General features: G+C 60.3%; 1 protein-coding gene across 5 annotated transcripts in view; it reads left to right on the top strand.

Moving 5' to 3' along the window:
- Nucleotides 1-3,963: 3,963 nt before the first annotated feature.
- BCR (BCR activator of RhoGEF and GTPase) overlaps nt 3,964-17,002 on the top strand; it is a 91,916-nt gene continuing 78,877 nt past the window's right edge. For 3 of the 5 annotated variants that reach the window (XM_057744913.1, XM_057744912.1, XM_057744911.1), the window contains exon 1: nt 3,964-5,579. In XM_057744913.1, the coding sequence (XP_057600896.1) occupies nt 4,286-5,579 (1,294 nt within the window). In that variant the 5' untranslated portion in view covers nt 3,964-4,285. The remainder of the gene's footprint in view (nt 5,580-17,002) is intronic. The other 2 variants (XM_057744909.1, XM_057744910.1) reach the window with 2 other exon arrangements.

The raw sequence follows: 17,002 nt of genomic DNA, 5'->3' as shown, positions 1-17,002 counted from the left end.
CTGGGAGAGGCCAGGGTGACCGGCGTTTCTGGCCTAGGGACCGCAGAGGGGACTCGGGGACCCAGGAGACCCAGGACGGGGATGAGAGGCAATGTGGGGTTGGGAGAGCTTTCAGAAGCAGCAACAGCTCAGAGACGGTCCTCATCTTCTGAGTCTTCAGGGCTCCCAGAGACGGGGGGAGGGGGCCCTGAGACGAGACACCCTCCCGGCAGCCCCCGGGCTCCTCTGCCATCTGCTGTGGCCTCCCCGTCACCTCCCATGTGTCATGCGGAATGGGAGTGTGGCTGTCCCACGGCCTCCTTCCAGGCTCCCACCCCCTCATCCAGATGCCTGCCGGCATTCGGGGCCACCTGCCTCCCGGGCTGCCGTTTGCAGACCCTTCCCTCCGCTCCCTGGTCCCCAGCGGGTGGATGGCACCCCCGGCCTGAGGGTAACCTGGGCCCCTGACCACGGGAAGCCCCAGCCTGCCCATGTCACTGGCTGTGCCGTCAGGAACCAGCTCATCTTGTCCCAGCCCCTTTGCTCTCTGTGAGGCTGGAAACAGCAGCCTGGGTGCTTGGCCGGGGTGCCACCCCCCTGCTGCAGGGCCTCATCAGTAATTAACTCTGCAGAAGGTGGAGGAGTCACAGCCCAGGCGGCCTGGGAGGAAAGGCCCGCAGCTGACTGGTTCAGAGCCCTTGGCCAGGGAAGTCCCGAAGAGACCCTGGCTACCCACTCCGAGCCAGGGCTGGTGGCCGGGGGGAGGCGCCCTACCAGGCACCGTCCAGCACAGCGCCACGCGCAGGGCTAGAGGACAGCTGTATCGATCGCCCCCGTTTTCTGATCTTGCCCGCAGCTCCCTGGGGATGACGGATGACAGATGGGGGTCACGTGGCCACATCCCACTTGGAGGGAGCCCTCGTCTGGCTTCTGGCCCACAAAGCGGGTGGGGATGAGGGTACAGACAGGGCAGGGAAGAAGCAAAATATGATCCCCATGTGTTGCGGTCACTCCCCATTCTCCCCATCACCTATCCCCAGGCAACCACCAACCTACATTCTGTTTCTACAGATTTCATGTTGAATGGAGTCATATAGCATGTGGCCTTTTATGACTGGTTTCTCTCACTTGGCATAAGTGTTTTCAAGGTTCACCGATGTTTAACATGTATTGGTTCTGCATATTCTTTTATGGTCAAATAATATTCCATTGTGATGTCCCCTTGACGGACATTCGGGTTTTTTCCACCCCAGGGGTTCTGAGTCGTCGGAAGCTCTGAGTTCTGTCCAGCAGAGGGGGCCGTTGAGTCCCAGCCTCTCTTTCCAGCAAAGGGACAGGATAGCCTTGGGGAGGGGTTTGCGGGAAATTTGACCTGGGTTCAAGGACCACTAGGGCTGCTGCTGAGGGTACTTGGCTCTGTGTGTGTGTGTGTGTGAGAGAGAGAGATTGTGAAATGTATCATAGAGCCACACCACCACATCCCAGAAAAGCTGAGGGGGTACATCACCAACAGTCCCACTTTCCTGTCCCATTTTAGTTTTTAGATGAAAAAACATCCCATCTACTGGAAGTGATGGTGATTGTAGGTGTGTGACCTCCTGCAGCCCACACCAGCCTCGCCCCCTAACCCAGCTGTTCCTCAAACACACCCAGAACTCGGAACTCTCCCCATCTTTGCCTGTCTGTCCCCATCTTTAGGACCAGCTCGGATGTCACGCCCGCCGGCCAGCCTTCCCCAGACCTCTGCCTCCTCCTGGATGCCCGCCCTAGAGTCACACATACCTTTGCTGTGGCCTAGCTCTGCCCGCCTCACCTTTTCTTCCCTGGGCTCTGCGCTCCCCCCCAGCCCGGCACTGGGTGGGAGCATCTACTATGTCGTAAGCACTGGGGGTTCACTGGGGAACAAGACAGATCTCTGTCCTTGGAAGTTTAGCTGGGGACAGACGCGAATGGGGACTACAGAGTGTTATATATATTGATATCAATCCCACTTTCTTCCCAATTCTTCCCTTCCTCAGGAGGGATAGGTGATAAGAAAACTCTCTGGGGAAGGACCAGAGACCCAGGGTGAGAGTGCTTTCAGGGAGGGCTCCGAGGATGGGAGGCGTGTCCTTGGGGCCAAAAGAAGCTGTCCCACGGGGAGACAGGCACTAGCTTGCAGTGTCCTTGTACCCAACAAGCCACTTGCTCTACGGGAGAACAGAGCTTTGCAAACGCAAACCAAACAGTGTCAGCATTTCTGATGTGAGCTTGCTTATGTGTACAATATTTAAGGTGGGGCTGGGCTGGGCCTGCAAAGCAGAGAAAGGGACACCTCACTGATAGATGAAGCCCCCCCCCCAAAAGTATCCTTTTCTTTCTTGTTTAATGATACATCCCTGATGAACCCGCAATTCCCCCTGGAAACTGAGAGACCCTGTCGGCAAGGGGAAAAAGAAAATTTGTGCTTTTGGGATTTTCCCTGCCGAGAGGCAGGGAATGGGGTTCCGGAGGTCTGGGTTCTAGTGCTGTTGGACCCACTCCCCGGGTGCCGGGAGCAGGTCATCCAAGGAAGGCAGCCGATACCACTGGTGAGCTGCTGTGTGCCGTGCCCAGGGCGGGGGGGGGGGGTCAAGATGTAGTGAAGCCATTGTGGAGAAGAGGTCCTCAGGATGTGAGCACTGCTGGGACTCCAGCCTCACTTTGCCGGCCACAAAGTCAGGGGCATCAACTCCTGTTTCCTCACCTGCAAAACAGGCTTTACAAGGGCCCCTTGGCCTTGCAGAGGAGTGGGAGGGGACTTGGGCCTGGGAGGGGCGACAGCAGGAGGGTGGAGAGCCTGCAGGGGGCAGCAGTGAGCTGTGGCTGGCGGCGTCTGCCCCTGCCGCCCCTGGGGTTTTCCCTCTTGCCAGTCTCCCAGGGCAGCACATGAAAGGCGACCATGGAAGGAAGGGCACGTGTTTTATGTTTGTCCCATCTGGGTGCCTTACACACGGTGCTCACAACACTTTACATATGAGGACAAACTTCGGCCCAGAGAGGGGAAGGGATTTGCCAAGGTCACAGAGCCCGAAGTGGGAGAGACCTGACTCCCAGCCAGGCCGGCCTGGCTCCCGGCCTTGGGCTCTGTTCCTCTAGATTAGATGTCAGGGCATCCGCTCCGGGAGGCACTGGAACTAAGGGGAGAGCCAGATAACCCCCACATCCGTGCAGGGGGCGGGGAGGTGCCCCGGTTCTCCTTTCAACGCCCAGGAGACAGGCACAGGGAGGCAGAGGCGGCCAGGACCCAGGCCGGGCTCTCTGGTGCCCAGCCCTGTGTCCCCTCCCCCTCCCCCGGCAGGCTGGCTGGGCTGCTTTCACTGGGCGCCCCCGGGACTCCCTCCGGGGTGCGCTCCGCTGTGTGTCTGAGATCCCTGGGCTTCCCGGAGGGGGGACAAGGACAGGTTTTGTTGGCTGCCCGCCTGGGCCATGCTGTCTTCCGCCCAGCCCTGCGCGTCCCAGTGGGGGCCGGCGCCCCCCTTAGCGGCAGAGCACAGCGATGGACTGTGAATCAGGAAACCACCTGGCCCAGGGCCGCAGGAAGGGAGACGTGGGTGCCGGCTGACCCGGGGAGAGATCCCTACCGATGACCTCTGCGCCCATCCCGCGGGGCAGAGGTGGGCTCACCGCGCACCCCGGGACCCCGGCGCCAGAGGCTCGCTGGCGCCGCTGGGTCACCTGCCCGCTGGGGGCGCGCGCAGCCGCGACGCCGGCGGGGAGCCCCCCGGGCTGGGGCGCGACGAGGGCCCCGGGGTCCCTGAAGCAGGCGCTCTGGACCCGCAGCGCGGGCCGGGGTCTCCCCCGGCGCGGGGGGCGCCGGCAGGGCCGCGGCCGGGCGGGGGCGCGGCGCCTTTAAGAGGCCCCCTCCCCCGCCCCGCGCGCCGCGCGCGGCCGCCGCCCCCCGGCCCTCCCCTTCCTGCGGCGCCCGGTGCGGGCCGCGCGCGCGGGCGGCGGGAGCGGCGGGCCGGGCGCGGGCGCGGGATCCCGAGCGGAGCGGCGCGCGGGCGGCGGCCACGGGCGAGGGGGCCCGGCCGAGCCGAGCAGCGCCCGCCCCGCGCGCGCCGGGAGCCCCGCACACAATAGCGGCGCGCGGCCCCGCGCCCTTCCTCCGCCGCAGCCTCACCTGCCGCCCGGGACGGGGCGGGCATTGTTCCCCCGCCGCCGCCGCCGCCCCGCCGGGCGCATGGGGGCCGCCCGGCGCCCCGGGCCGGGCCTGGCGGGGACGCCGCGCCGCCGCTGAGCCGGGCCCCGCGCGCGGCCGGGCGGCGCCGCGGAGGCCGGCCGCGCCATGGTGGACCCGGCGGGCTTCGCCGAGGCGTGGAGGGCGCAGTTCCCGGCCTCGGAGCCGCCGCGCATGGAGCTGCGCTCGGCGGGCGACATCGAGCGGGAGCTGGAGCGCTGCAAGGCCTCCATCCGGCGCCTGGAGCAGGAGGTGAACCAGGAGCGCTTCCGCATGATCTACCTGCAGACGCTGCTGGCCAAGGAGAAGAAGAGCTACGACCGGCAGCGCTGGGGCTTCCGGCGCGCCGCGCAGCCCCCCGACGGCGCCGCCGAGCCCCGCGCGCCGCGGCCCCCGGACGGCGCCGCCCCGCCGCCCGCCGACGAGCCCGAGGCCCGGCCCGACGGGGAGGGCTCCCCGGGCAAGGCCAGGCCCGCGGCCACGCGCAGGCCCGGGGCGGCCGCGGCCGCCGAGCGCGACGACCGCGGGGCCCCCCCCAGCGTGGCGGCCCTGCGCTCCAACTTCGAGAGGATCCGCAAGGGCCCCGGCCAGCCCGCGGCCGCGGATGCCGAGAAGCCCTTCTACGTGAACGTCGAGTTCCACCACGAGCGCGGCCTGGTGAAGGTCAACGACAGGGACGTGTCGGACCGCATCAGCTCCCTGGGCAGCCAGGCCATGCAGATGGAGCGCAAGAAGTCCCAGCAAGGCGCCGGGCCCGGCCCGGGGGACGCGCCCAGGCCCTGCTACCGCGGGCGCGCCTCCGAAGGCGGCTGTGGCCTCGACGGCGACTATGAGGACGCGGAGCTGAACCCGCGGTTTCTGAAGGACAACCTGATCAACGCCAATGGCGGCGGCCGGCCCTTTTGGCCGCCCCTGGAGTACCAGCCCTACCAGAGCATCTACGTCGGGGGCATGATGGTGGAGGGGGAGGGCAAGGGCTCGCTCCAGCGCAGCCAGAGCACCTCGGAGCAGGAGAAGCGCCTTACCTGGCCCCGGAGGTCCTGCTCGCCTCGGAGCTTTGAGGACAGCGGAGGCGGCTACACCCCGGACTGCAGCTCCAACGAGAACCTCACGTCCAGCGAGGAGGACGTCTCCTCGGGCCAGTCCAGCCGCGTATCCCCGAGCCCCACCACCTACCGCACGTTCCAGGACAAGAGCCGCTCACCCTCGCAGAACTCCCAGCAGTCCTTCGACAGCAGCAGCCCCCCCACGCCCCAGTGCCAGAAGCGGCACCGGCAGGGCCCGGTGGTTGTGTCCGAGGCCACCATCGTGGGCGTCCGCAAGACGGGGCAGATCTGGCCCAGCAATGGGGACAGCTTGTCCGGCAGGCCGCCTCAGGACGGCGCCTTCCATGGAGAGGCAGGTGGGTACCTCCACCACCCTGGTGGGCACACCTGCCCCTGGCTGGAGACCACTGAGCGGTAGGGAATGCGGGGGCGGGGCGGGGGGAACAGGTAGATACTTTCTGGAGTGATTTTCAAATACTGTTGTGGACTGAAAGGATTCTCGCTGATCTGAGCCTGAAAAAACTCCATCTCACCTTTCTCCTGAAGGCAGATTCCCAGTGTTTGGAATGGGATCGGAGTGGGAGGGGTGGTTTGTGGGGATGGTCGGTGGCTCCTTCCTTTGGGTCTAGAGCCCTGTGCTTCTTGCAGGAGTACTCTCCGTGTGTTGGGATGCCCTGGGCAGTCATCTCCTTGCCCTCCGATCCACCCTCCCCCTGGGGCAGTAGGGATAGTGTAGAGAGGGGGTCATGTGTGCCACCTAGGTGGGTGCTTTTAGCCAGGATGGCGCCGCATCTTGGGCAGTCCCCGCCACCTGTCCTGGAAGAGTTACATGACATGTTTGGAGAACCCGAGACGTGCCAGCTGCTCCCAGGCTGCAGGAGTGTCCGGTTCGCTCCCTCGCCAGCAGCCCCAGTGCAGGTCAGAGCAGGTGAAAATACGAATTAGGAGGAAGTGAGGTGACAGGCAGTTCTGACTCAGCCGGTCACCGAAGATCCACAGGGTGAAGATTTTCCCCTGGGTGGAAGCAGGGCCACACCCGTTCTGATCTGCCAGGTTTTGATGGGAGACATCACCCGTCATTACTCACCTCCGTGCATCTCACCCCAGCTCCATTTTCAGATCCTTCGGTGCACTCTTGCCTCCTCCTCTTCCCTGCCCACCGGTGCTTATTTTAGGCTGCTAGTCCATGGTCTCATTCCTGGCCCTGGGATTAAACGTCAAGGTTGCCTGTATAATATGCGTGTACCTCTGTGTACAGATGCTGTGAGGCGCTGGGGTGGTGGGACTGGGTCCAGGCACCGTTCGCGATTGGAGTAAGGAGGATTTGGGGGGGGGGGGGGCGGGGGGTGAGGCAACGGGGAATCTCTCAGTCCTGGTCCCTGTTGGGCTGATCTGGTTTTCTGCTCCATTGATTTTTCTTTTTCTGCTGGTGGAGTTGTGTGTGCTTCGTTGGTCAGAATTCTCTTGAAACCAGTGAGGCTGTTTTGGGCTCTGTGGAGCGGCCTCTCTGCAGTCAGCGCCCTGTCCTGTTTGTTTTAGCTGTGGATTCCATCTGCGTCTGGGGCGGCTGTGGTGTGTCGCCGGGACCTGCGGCCTGGCCCAACCACATCCCCCGAGTCCCTCGTGGGCCGGGTGGCGGGGGGCCGTCGTGTTGAGAAGCCCGCTTTGCAGGCACGTCCGCTCCTCCGGGGTCTGGAGGGTCGCCCTGTGGTCGCTGGGCACCAGCCCTGTCTGGCCAGCTGTCGGCCGAGCGAGCCAGCTTGAACTGGCCCTCAGCGCCCGCCGAGGTGCAGGAGGACGTTGTTAATAAAAGAGAAAATGAGAGGTTTTGCTGCAGACCTATAACCAGAAACCATGTCCTCTTGCTGGGGGAATCTGGAGTTTCCAGGGACTGGGGCCCCGTCAGAGGAGGTGTTTCAGGGGTCTCCCTGCTGACTGTGTCCCCAAGCTCACAGCTTCTCACCTGCCTCTCAGCCCCTGCAGACGGGAGATCCCAGCTCCGTGGGTAACTCAGGGTAGGTTCCCAGCCGAGGAGTGAATTTGACAACTTGGACCCCGCTTAGCACTTTCTGGATGCTTCTGTGAAAGTCCTCGAGGTCCCACGTTCTGTCTCCTGTGAGGTTTTGAAACTTCTGGTGGTTGCAGCTCTGGGAGCCTGTGAACTCAGTGCCGGGCACGCTGCTCTGAGGGTTGTGGCTGGAGAGGAAGGAGGGGCCCACTGGCCCGGCCGCCTGTCTCTGTCCTGTTTACCCATGTTCTGTAGACGCCTGCTGGCCAGGGCTGCTCCTCTGAAGCGGGACAGTGAGGAACGTCGCTGTGGGGAGGGAGTGGAGGTCACCTAACTCTCTACAGCAGCAGCGGCCACCGACGTGGGCGCCCGGCCCCGATGGCTTCCGAGCCCCTCTGGCTGTGCGGGCTCTCGTATTTCCCCGTTGAGGGAAGGAGCTGAAATGACCACCCACCGCTGTGTGCCAGGCATGGTGACAGCGTGCTTCACTCAGGGCCCCCAGCGGGCTCGCCGTGCCCCCACCTGCTCTACATTTGCAGGTAAGGATGCACCCAGGAAGTGGCAGAGGTGGGCCTCCGGACCCCGAGGCAGTGCAGAGCCCATGTTCTTCCCGCTGCCCCACACACGCCTGAAAAATACCACCGGGGGTGTCCTGGGGCCCTTCCAGCTCTGCACACCCAGGCTCTACCCGCCACAAGCCCTGCGGTGTGCAAGCCCGGGCCTCCCACCCTGCGGGCTGCACAGAAGGAGAGAGTGTGGTCCCGGCCCTCTGGGAGCTTGTAAGTGAGCGGGAGACAGGAACACACACATCGCTTCTGTGTTCGGAGAGAGTGCCGTCAGGGAAGGTGGGAGGGTGGCTGGCCATCCTCGGCTGTGTCCACCCCCCTTGCCCGTAAACTCCTTTTGGAGACCTTGGCCGCTCTTTCCTAAGAGAGGCCACACAACCTCTTTTACATCCGAGGCACCCCCAGGCCCGTCTGTCCCTCTCGAGGTGGGACCCCAGATCGCAGTTTCTTCCTGGGTGCTCCTGCGAGCGGCTGCCCTGTTTTCCCATTTCTGTTAAGCAGCTTAACTTGCCCTTTGGGTTCTGGTGACGTGTTATGGGCAGAATGATCGCGGCTTTGTTGTTCCCTTGGGTGGTTGAATGGACTGAGTAACTGTGGGGCAGGAAGAGGTCACCCAGGCCTGGCCTGGCCTCCGCCGGCATCTCTAGACCGGAGCCTGCGGTCCCCTCCAAGTTGAGTACAGGGTCGTCCCCGGGGGACAGAGGCGGAGTCTAAGACCGTTTAAGTCATCACCAGGGTGGAAACAGAATCTAATTTGAATTTTTACAAGGATTCTCTGGCTCGGGGAGGGTGACAGTCTTGTTTTGGGAACAGAAGGAAGTGTTCTGGAACTTTCACTGAAGAAGGAGCTGGGAGTGTAGAATTGTGGGGCTGCAGGGGTAGGTGCCCCCACGCCCCACTCCTCCCTGTTGCTCTGGCTTCAGTAGCCCCCTCCCCTCCCTGGCTGGGAGTCCCATGGTCCAGCCCGCCCTGTGGTTTCAGAGGGTTCTGTGGGCATCGTCTCAAGTTGCCAGACAATAAGCCTGAGTTTTGACTGAGGCTGCGTTTCAGATTAAGGCTCAGGAGGAGGTGGTGGCAGATTTAATTAACGATGAACTCCACCGGAGTCTTGACAACCCCCCACCCCTCCCACTGGAATTACAATCCCTGTGGCTCATGCAGGATTTTTTTCCTTCTTTTTGAAAAAATATCATAACTGTAAAATAAGTTATTTATGTAACATGTGATAGATTTTTTTTTATTGTGGTAAAATGTATGTAACAAAATGTGGCATTTTCACCTTTTTTCCGTGTCTAGATCCGTGGCATTCAGTACATTCACCCTGTTGTGTAACCATCACTATGTCTAGAATTTTCCATCATTCCGACCAGAAACAGTATCCGTCATGCGGTAACTCACCTTTCCTCCACCCCCAGCCCGGGGCAGCCACCGCCTACTTTCTGTCTGCTTTCTGTGGATGTAGTTGTCCTGCGTACCCCACGCGAGTGGAATCAGGTGGCATTTGTCCTTCCGGGTCTGCCTTGTTTCACTCAGGTAGGGTTTTGAAGTTACCGGGTACCATTCTCATCCTTGACACCGCATCTCTGGTCCTTTAGTAGGTGTGTTCTCTTTAGGAAAACACCTGTTAGTGATGGGGATGTTTGCTTGGCTTTCACACCCGCGTGTTCGAAGCAGCCCAGTGTGTTAGCGTCCGGGGCAAAATGCCGCGGACCGGGGCACTCTAACAATAGAAATCTATTTTCGCTCCGATTCTAGAGGTTGGGAGTGCAAGATCAAGATGCCGGCAGGGTTGGTATCTTCAGAGGCCTCTTTCCTTGGCTTGTAGATGGTCCCCCCCCACGTGGTGGTCCTTCTGTGCCTGTGAGCCCCTGGTGGCTCTGTGTGTGTCTAAAATCTCCTCTTCTTATAAGGACGTGATTCGGATTGGATTAGGGCCCACCCTGATAACCCCGTTTTAATGTAATCACCTCTTGAGAAGCCTGTCTCCAAATACAGTCATGTTCTGAGGTGCTGAAGGCTGGGACTCAACAGGTGAATTTGGGGAGGGACACAGCTTGGCCCCAGCACTCAGTGAGTCCCTGATTGGGCAGCAGAGAGACGGTGCGTGTGCTGGCCGCAGCTGCCGGGTTTTGGGAGGAATTCAGGTGGGGCGTCATGCAGTGTTGGGGGCCGAGACCACCCGCCCGGGCGTCAGGAGAGCTGCTTCCTTACACTCCACGTGGCCACGTCTCTCCTCTCGTCTACAGAGTTAGGGGCTGGCCCTTGTCGTTGCTAAGATCCTTTCCTTCCATTCTTTTTTCTTTTTCTTTTTTTTTTCGTGGCTACGCAGCCTGTGGGATCTTAGTTCCTTGACCAGGGATCGAAGCTGGGGCCAGGGTAGTGAAAGGGCCGAGTCCTAACCACTGGACCACCAGGGAGTTCCCTTTGATTTTTTTTTTCTTTAAAATTTATTAGCACAATTTTTCCTCGTCTTTCTTCTTTTCTGTGGTTTGTATCTACGTTTCCTTTCCCGAGGCAACCACCTCATCCCCTTCAGTCACTCAGAGGTATTCACTGAGCATCGACTAAGTGCCAGGCACTGTCCCCTGGAGATTCTCTCTTGCCTGTATTCACGGGTTTGTGGAACGGCTTCTCTCCATACGCCTTGTCTTTAAACAACCAGCGCAGACAAACAAAACCTTTGTAATGTCCTAGCGTCCTCCCTGACTGTGTATCTTTCTTTAGCTGTGTGGCTGCAGCTATTTCCTGTTCATCCTGTGTCTGTCCGGCTTCCTTCTTCAGGGTGGTGAGATCCTTAAGATGAAGATTTACCTTGGTGTCTGTGTCTTTCAGTACCGTAGTGTTTGTGGGTCACGATGGAAGGAGACCCCATCTCTGCCCGCCGGCTTACCCCCATCTAGTCATCAGCGTTGATTTTGGCGGGCCTGACGACACAGGTGCCGCAGCAGAGAAGCTTGTCAGCTTTGGAGATGACCTGGAGGTTATCTTTCCTTCCTTGCTGAGGCTTGGGCTCCTCTCGCTCAACCCTAAGAGTTTCCCAAAACCCTAGCCTGGGCCTGCTGATCATCCATCTTGGATTCTGGCACTCACTGGCCGCTGCCACCTTGCAAAATGGGAATGTGGACGGGGCGGTGGCGGTGCCCGGTTCCCTGGGGGAGACACACCTGCAGAGGTGGGGCGGGGACTGCATACCCGACTTGGGAATAAACACGCGGAGGCTGTTTCATGTGCCCTTGAAACATTCTTGTGAAGTGTCTGGAGTGAGATGATTATCTTAATTATATGCTGTCAGTCTGGGTCTGAGGGGGTGTGAGACACACATACCTGCCCAAGGTCAGGCGGTCGGTGGAGGGGCGGGCGCTGGCCTGTCTCCTGGGCTGGGGGGGTGATGCCCGCCGCGTGAGAGTGGGCACCGAGTGACCTCCCCAGGGGTGGAGGGGACCTGCTAAGTCGTTTGATCAACAAACAAAAAACCTCCCAGAAAATGTCTTAACTGTACGTGCTCCTTGGCTGAGATTCCTCCAGCAGGTCGGGTGGCCGAGGGCCCAAGAGGACAGACGTGTTGGAAGGATGCTGCCTGTCCATCCGCCTCTTCCCTCCAGCGGTCAGGGCGCTGGGATGGGGTCCTGATGCTGACCGGCTCTGCTGCAGGCAGTCCTGGGAGGGGCACAGGGGCAGGGGCTGGCTGGGAAATGGTGACACAGGTGGCCAGCCACCTGCACAGAGGGGTCAGCGCGTGGCCCAGGGAGCCGTCTGTAGCCAGGAGACCGCGTGGGGACACTGGACCGAGGGAGAGCCCTGCTTCCCCAGCTGCTGCGGGAGCCAGGCCGGCACAGCCGGGATCCAGCAGCCCCTGGGCGTCCTCCTCACAGGTGCCTCTTAGGCGTAAGAAGGACCTTTGACGATTTGCTTCCTTTTATGGGCCTGACCTGCTCCCTTTAAAAGACACTGCCGTAGTCAGTTGGTCTGCCAGGTAACGTACGTGCGCATACCAAGGGTAGCCTTCTGGAACGTATGTCCACATAGTCTGGGGAAAGAATGTAGACCTTGAAGGTAGGAGACCTGGATGTGCCTGGGATCTGGTGTGTGGCTTTGTGCAGGGACTTGGTTCTGTCGGCTGGAGAGGACGCCCCCTCCTTGGAGGCTTGGTGGAAGCCTGAGTGGCCAGGATGGTGGCCTCCTCTCTGGTCTCATGGAGTCGTCCCTTTGGGCATCTGATGTCAGTTGATTGGATGCCACGTAGCAAGCGATTTTAAAGGAGAAATGCATAATTCAGTAAGTGCAGGCCTTTTCACCCGCTGGGCTCAGTTCCAAGGGGACCCCGGGGTCTACTGGGCCCTTCCTCCCCCTCCCTCTCCTCTGCCAGTGTGTCCTCCTGAGCTGGGTGGAGTTCTTAGGTCTTAAAGGTACAGTATGTGTCTGTTTTTCTGCATCGTAGCCCCAAAGGAGAGCCGGCTGCTTCATCTGGTGGGCTGTTCCGTCGGCCCAGGGCACCTGGGGCCCGCGCCCGCCCCTGTGGGGTGGAATGGGGTCTTCCTGCGCGTTCCTGGGGGCCTGGGAGACTAGGAGCTGCAGGGAGAGAGAGACGGCTTGATTTTTCTCATAGGGCCCACCACCCCCAAGTTTGTAGAGGGAAAGCTTCGAACCACATGGTTCTTGTTTTCAGTGATTGTGGGGCCATAAAGAGGAAGTAAGAACCACAGACTTTCTTACTTCGGTGGAGAGTGGGAGGAAGACGGGAAGCCATGAGGGTGGCTCGTGTGCTGCCCGCCCCAGGCTGCTGTGCGGGCTGCCCAGGGTGCCGCCGAGCAGGGGGTGCCGCCCTGGGTCATGTGGGGGGGACACAGGACGGCTGGGCCCCATGTAGCATCCGAACCATTTTCAGCGTCCAGCTCAGTGGCATCAGGTACATTCACACTGTTGTGCAACCATCACCACCACCCGCTCCAGAACCTTTTCATTTTCCCCAAGTGAGGCTCTGTCCCCATTAAGCAGTAACTCCCGCGCCCTCTCCCCAGCCCCGGCACTGCCATTGACCTGCCGTCTCTGGGGATCTGCTCCGGGGTCTCTCGGAAGTGGACTCGTACAGCCCTTGTCCTCTTGTGTCTTTCTTCTCAGCGTGATGTCACTGGTTCTCCCTCAGGCCTGGGTGGTGGCTGGACAGCAGGACCCCGACCAGGCCGAGCTGACTGAGGCCTCTGCTCGAGGGGGAGGCAGCTGGTGCTCGGGGAGCGGGCTGTGTCTTGCACAGTGCCGGCCCTCACAGGGGTCCCCAAGGAGGAGCAGCGGGGACCCCCCATAACTGAGCCATCCGATGCCTTAGGTGACGGGCTGGGGAACCTGCAGGCTCGTGGTTGAATAGATGGGGTGGCCTTCATCCCCGGCCTTCCCCGATGTCATGGAGCAGCTGTGCTGTGAGTGGGGACACACAGATCGGGCCAGTCGTGCCTGTCCTCTCTGAGGCGTGGGGGTCCCCGTGCTGGGCTCAGAGCTCTTGTCTGATTGGCTGGAAGCCCCGGTGACCTGACCTGTGAACTGTCTTAGGAGATGCTCAGCCTCTGGGTGTGTGTGTGAGCCAGTGTGTGCAAAAGCAGGGTTCGTTTTTACTCAGATCTTGACTCACTTATGAGTGTTGACTTCTGAAAGCTTTCCACTCTCTCCCCTAGGAACGTGGGTGAAGGTGTCGGCTCTGGGGCCCCTGGGGAGGTGGGGATGGTCTAGATCCGAGACCACCATGCCTGTGTGCACCTTCTGCGAGGCCCTGTGGGACAGCATCTTGTCAAGGGGGGGGTGGATGGGCCCCCTTGTCCCCCGAGGCAGCTGGGCAGCCGCTGTTGGAATCCGGCTCTGAATAATCAAGGTGTGATAATTCACGTCAGTTTGGGTTCCCCTCACGTGGTATTTTGTCAGCGGCCAGGTGGTGCGTGTCGCTGTCGGTGCGGAGGGGCCAGCGAGACTCCCGAAGGCGGGGTGGGGAAGGGTCGGAGACCTGGCCCTGGCCCTGCTCGTCACCTCCCAGCTTCCCCTGCTCCGTGGCCCTGCACTGCTGTTAATCCCCGCTACGTCTGCAGTCTCGGGGTGCAGAAGCCCCGGTAGGGCGGTGGGGAAGGTCAGAGGGCTGAGACCCGGCCGCTGGCTGCCTGGGAGAGGCCCTTCATTCTGACTGCTAGGCTGAGACGCTGACTCCGCAGGCTGCAGTCAGGTAGCAGAAGCTGGCAGAGGCCGGGCCAGGGCTGCAGGATGCTTCTGGGCTTGTCAGGTCAGACACCTCCCTGTCCCTGAGGACTTGGAGCCTGTAGGCTGTGCAGTTGTGTAGGTTGTGCAGTTGTGTAGGTTACATGGTTGTGTAGGCTGTGCAGTTGTGTAGGCTGTGCAGTTGTGTAGGCTGTGCAGTTGTGTAGGCTGTGCAGTTGTGTAGGCTACATGGTTGTGTAGGCTGTAGGGAGGGGCACGACCTACAGGAAGGACCTGTTTGGAGCGGGGGCAGCGTGGAATCATGGGCTTGGGGAGGAAAGGAGAGGGACGGACACTTCTCAGCGCTGGTGATTTGTCTTCCACTGTGGTGGGTACGTCTTACGTTTAAGTGCTTGCTGCAGGTGAGAGCCAGCACGCCTGCAGTTGTGACCGTCAGAGCTTGCTGGGTTGTAGAGCTGGGGCGCCCACTTGCTCCCCCTGCCTCTGTGCTGCCCGTCTTGGCTGTACCAGCAGCCGCTGTTCTGATTCTGGGTAAATCACTTCCACCCTGACGTCCCCTGTGAATGAGGAAGCTGCATGGTAGCATCTTTAAGATTTCTTTAGTTTTGTGTTTGCGGGTAAAATTAACTCACGTTGCTCTGAGTTGCCAGCAAATCACTTGGAAAACCTTCCTGGCAGGTGTCCCGAAGCCGTCTTCCCGCAAGACCCCAGCTGGGTCTAGCTGCCTGCAGTGACGGATCCGAGGAGCCCGCGGAGGGCCAGAGGGTGGCTCTGGCTCTGTGTGTACGTTTCACGGGAACCAGGATGCTTCACTGCTGGTTGGTCTGTCATCTCCCGAACGCTCACTGGCCAGCCCTCGGGTCGGCCCCCAGGGCAGGCACAGGTGCTCAGGCTGTGCGGGTGTCCCCTGGGCAGTCCCCTGGGCAGTGTGCTGAAAGGCATAGCGTGGACAGTGGGAGGCCCAGCTGTCAGTGTGGGAGGGGGTGAGGGCAGTGTGGAGGGCATCTGCCAGGGCAGAGGTGGTGGTGTCCAGGCAGGTGGTTGGCAGGGGGAGGCCTGGAGCTGCCAACTGGTGTCTTGCCAGCCGGAGCACAGCGCTGCGCGGTCAGGAGCGCGTGTGCTGAGGCCGGCCCCGAGACAGCGGGGCTTGCGTGCATGGCCGTATCTGCAGCATCGCTGTGCTGTGGGGTTGGAGGACGTTTGGTACCTTGGGGCCATTGTTTCCCTGCATCACAGGTGACCCGTCCTTCAGCCTCCGGCTGCCTCCCAGGCCCCACTTGGGGTCGGAGTCTGAGGGGAAGCTCTCTGTCTGGTCCCTGTCACTTTCTGAGCACCTCGGCCTCCCCCAGAGCAGGGACTGTCTTGTGTCCGGGCTGGCCAGCCCCAGGGATGGGTTGGTCAGTCTGAAGGACACAGGGAGGGGAAGGAGACCGTGCTGACCGTCTGCACTGCCGTGGGGCTCAGATGCCTCCCCAGAAGTCCGTGCTTTCCTTCAGGACTTCCTGTTTGGTGGGCTCAGCTGGGATTCCCAGGGACCCCCAGAGGTGCCAGCATTCCCTCTCTGGCAGTCTTGCAGGAGAGCGGACCCCTCCCCTTACTGGAACTTGGCACTTGGGTTTGGCTTTGCGCTGTGTAATGGACTCCTGTGTGCCTTCTGGGATCTGAGCGGCACTCCACCCTGCAGGGAGCTGGGTGGTACCCACCGTGCGGATGCTCAGACGGCAGGAACTTAAATGGGTCAGAAGCTTCCACGGCGGAGCCTGGATTTGAACCAAGGGTGGTTACGTGAGCCTCTGTTCTTCGCTCTGCAGTATTGGGGGGGCCGACCTTTCCGTAAGGGCCAGAGAGTAGCTACTTTAGGCTTAGCGGCTGAGAGGCGAAATTGAGGCTGTTAGGTAGGTAGTTATATAACTGTTTAAAATGTAATTGTTTAAAAATCATGATAAGATCTGTTCTCGGATCCTGGGTCACACTAACAGGTAGCGACGGGCTGGGTTTGGCCCATGGGCCGGAGTTTGCTGACTGCCGTCCTGCAGTGCACTCCTCCTAATTCCGGATGATTGTGAAATGAGATGAGAGAGCCGCGTGTGGGTGTCCCTTTTCTGGGAAGCCCTTGGGAGCTTTCCTCACAGAACCTGTGAGGCAGGTAGGGTCCGTCCTTCTGTCCCCATGGGGCCTCCTTCCCCCAGGAAGTCGCGAGGGTGGGGAGCGGTCACCAACAGTGCCCTGTCTCTCCCCCGCGTCCGGCTGCCTCCGAATGGTTATCCCCTGAAACCAGGCTGCCTATGGGTTCACAGCGGTTGAAGCTGGGTGACGGGAATGGCATTCGTGATACTGTGCTCTCGATTTTGTATGTGCATGAAATGTCCCATAATAAAAAGTTAAGAAAATAGTCATTTATTGATCAAAGTTGTAAGAGAGAACCCTTCACCTTGAGAGAACAGGGTGTTGGAATCCTGAATCTTTCTCAAGCTCCAAATATGTGTGAGTCAGATCTTGCTCATTTGTTCCCTAGTAGCAGATGTTCTGGGAAAGCCGAGCTGTACTTGAGCCACTCCACCCGTCACCCATCCCTCCATCCTCCATCCTTCCATCCATCCCTCCATCCATTATCCACCCATCCAGTCATCTGCCTTTGTCCAGTTGGGCTGCTCTGCCAGCGTATCACAGACTGGGTGGTTTATAAACAACAGAAATTTATTTCTCCCAGTGTCGGAAGCTCTAAGTCCAAGATGAAGATGCCAACAGGTTCAGCGTCTGGTGAAGGTCCACTTCCTGGTTCACAGATGGCCTTCTTCTCACTGTGTCCTCACGTGGGAAGGGGTGAGGGAGCTCTCTGGGGTCTCTTATATAAGGACACTAATCCCATTCACAAAGGTTCCACCCTCACGACTGAGTCACCTCCAAAGGCCCCCCTCCTGACACCATTACATTGGGCATTAGGTTCTGACACATGGATTTTAGGGGGACACAGCATTTATTCTGTAGCTCCATCCATCCATCATCCAAA

The sequence above is a fragment of the Hippopotamus amphibius genome, chromosome 8, assembly GCF_030028045.1.
Source record: "Hippopotamus amphibius kiboko isolate mHipAmp2 chromosome 8, mHipAmp2.hap2, whole genome shotgun sequence".
Taxonomy (NCBI): Eukaryota; Metazoa; Chordata; class Mammalia; order Artiodactyla; family Hippopotamidae; genus Hippopotamus; species Hippopotamus amphibius.
Note: the sequence above shows the minus strand (reverse complement) of the source record. Positions and strands in the feature narration are given on the sequence as shown.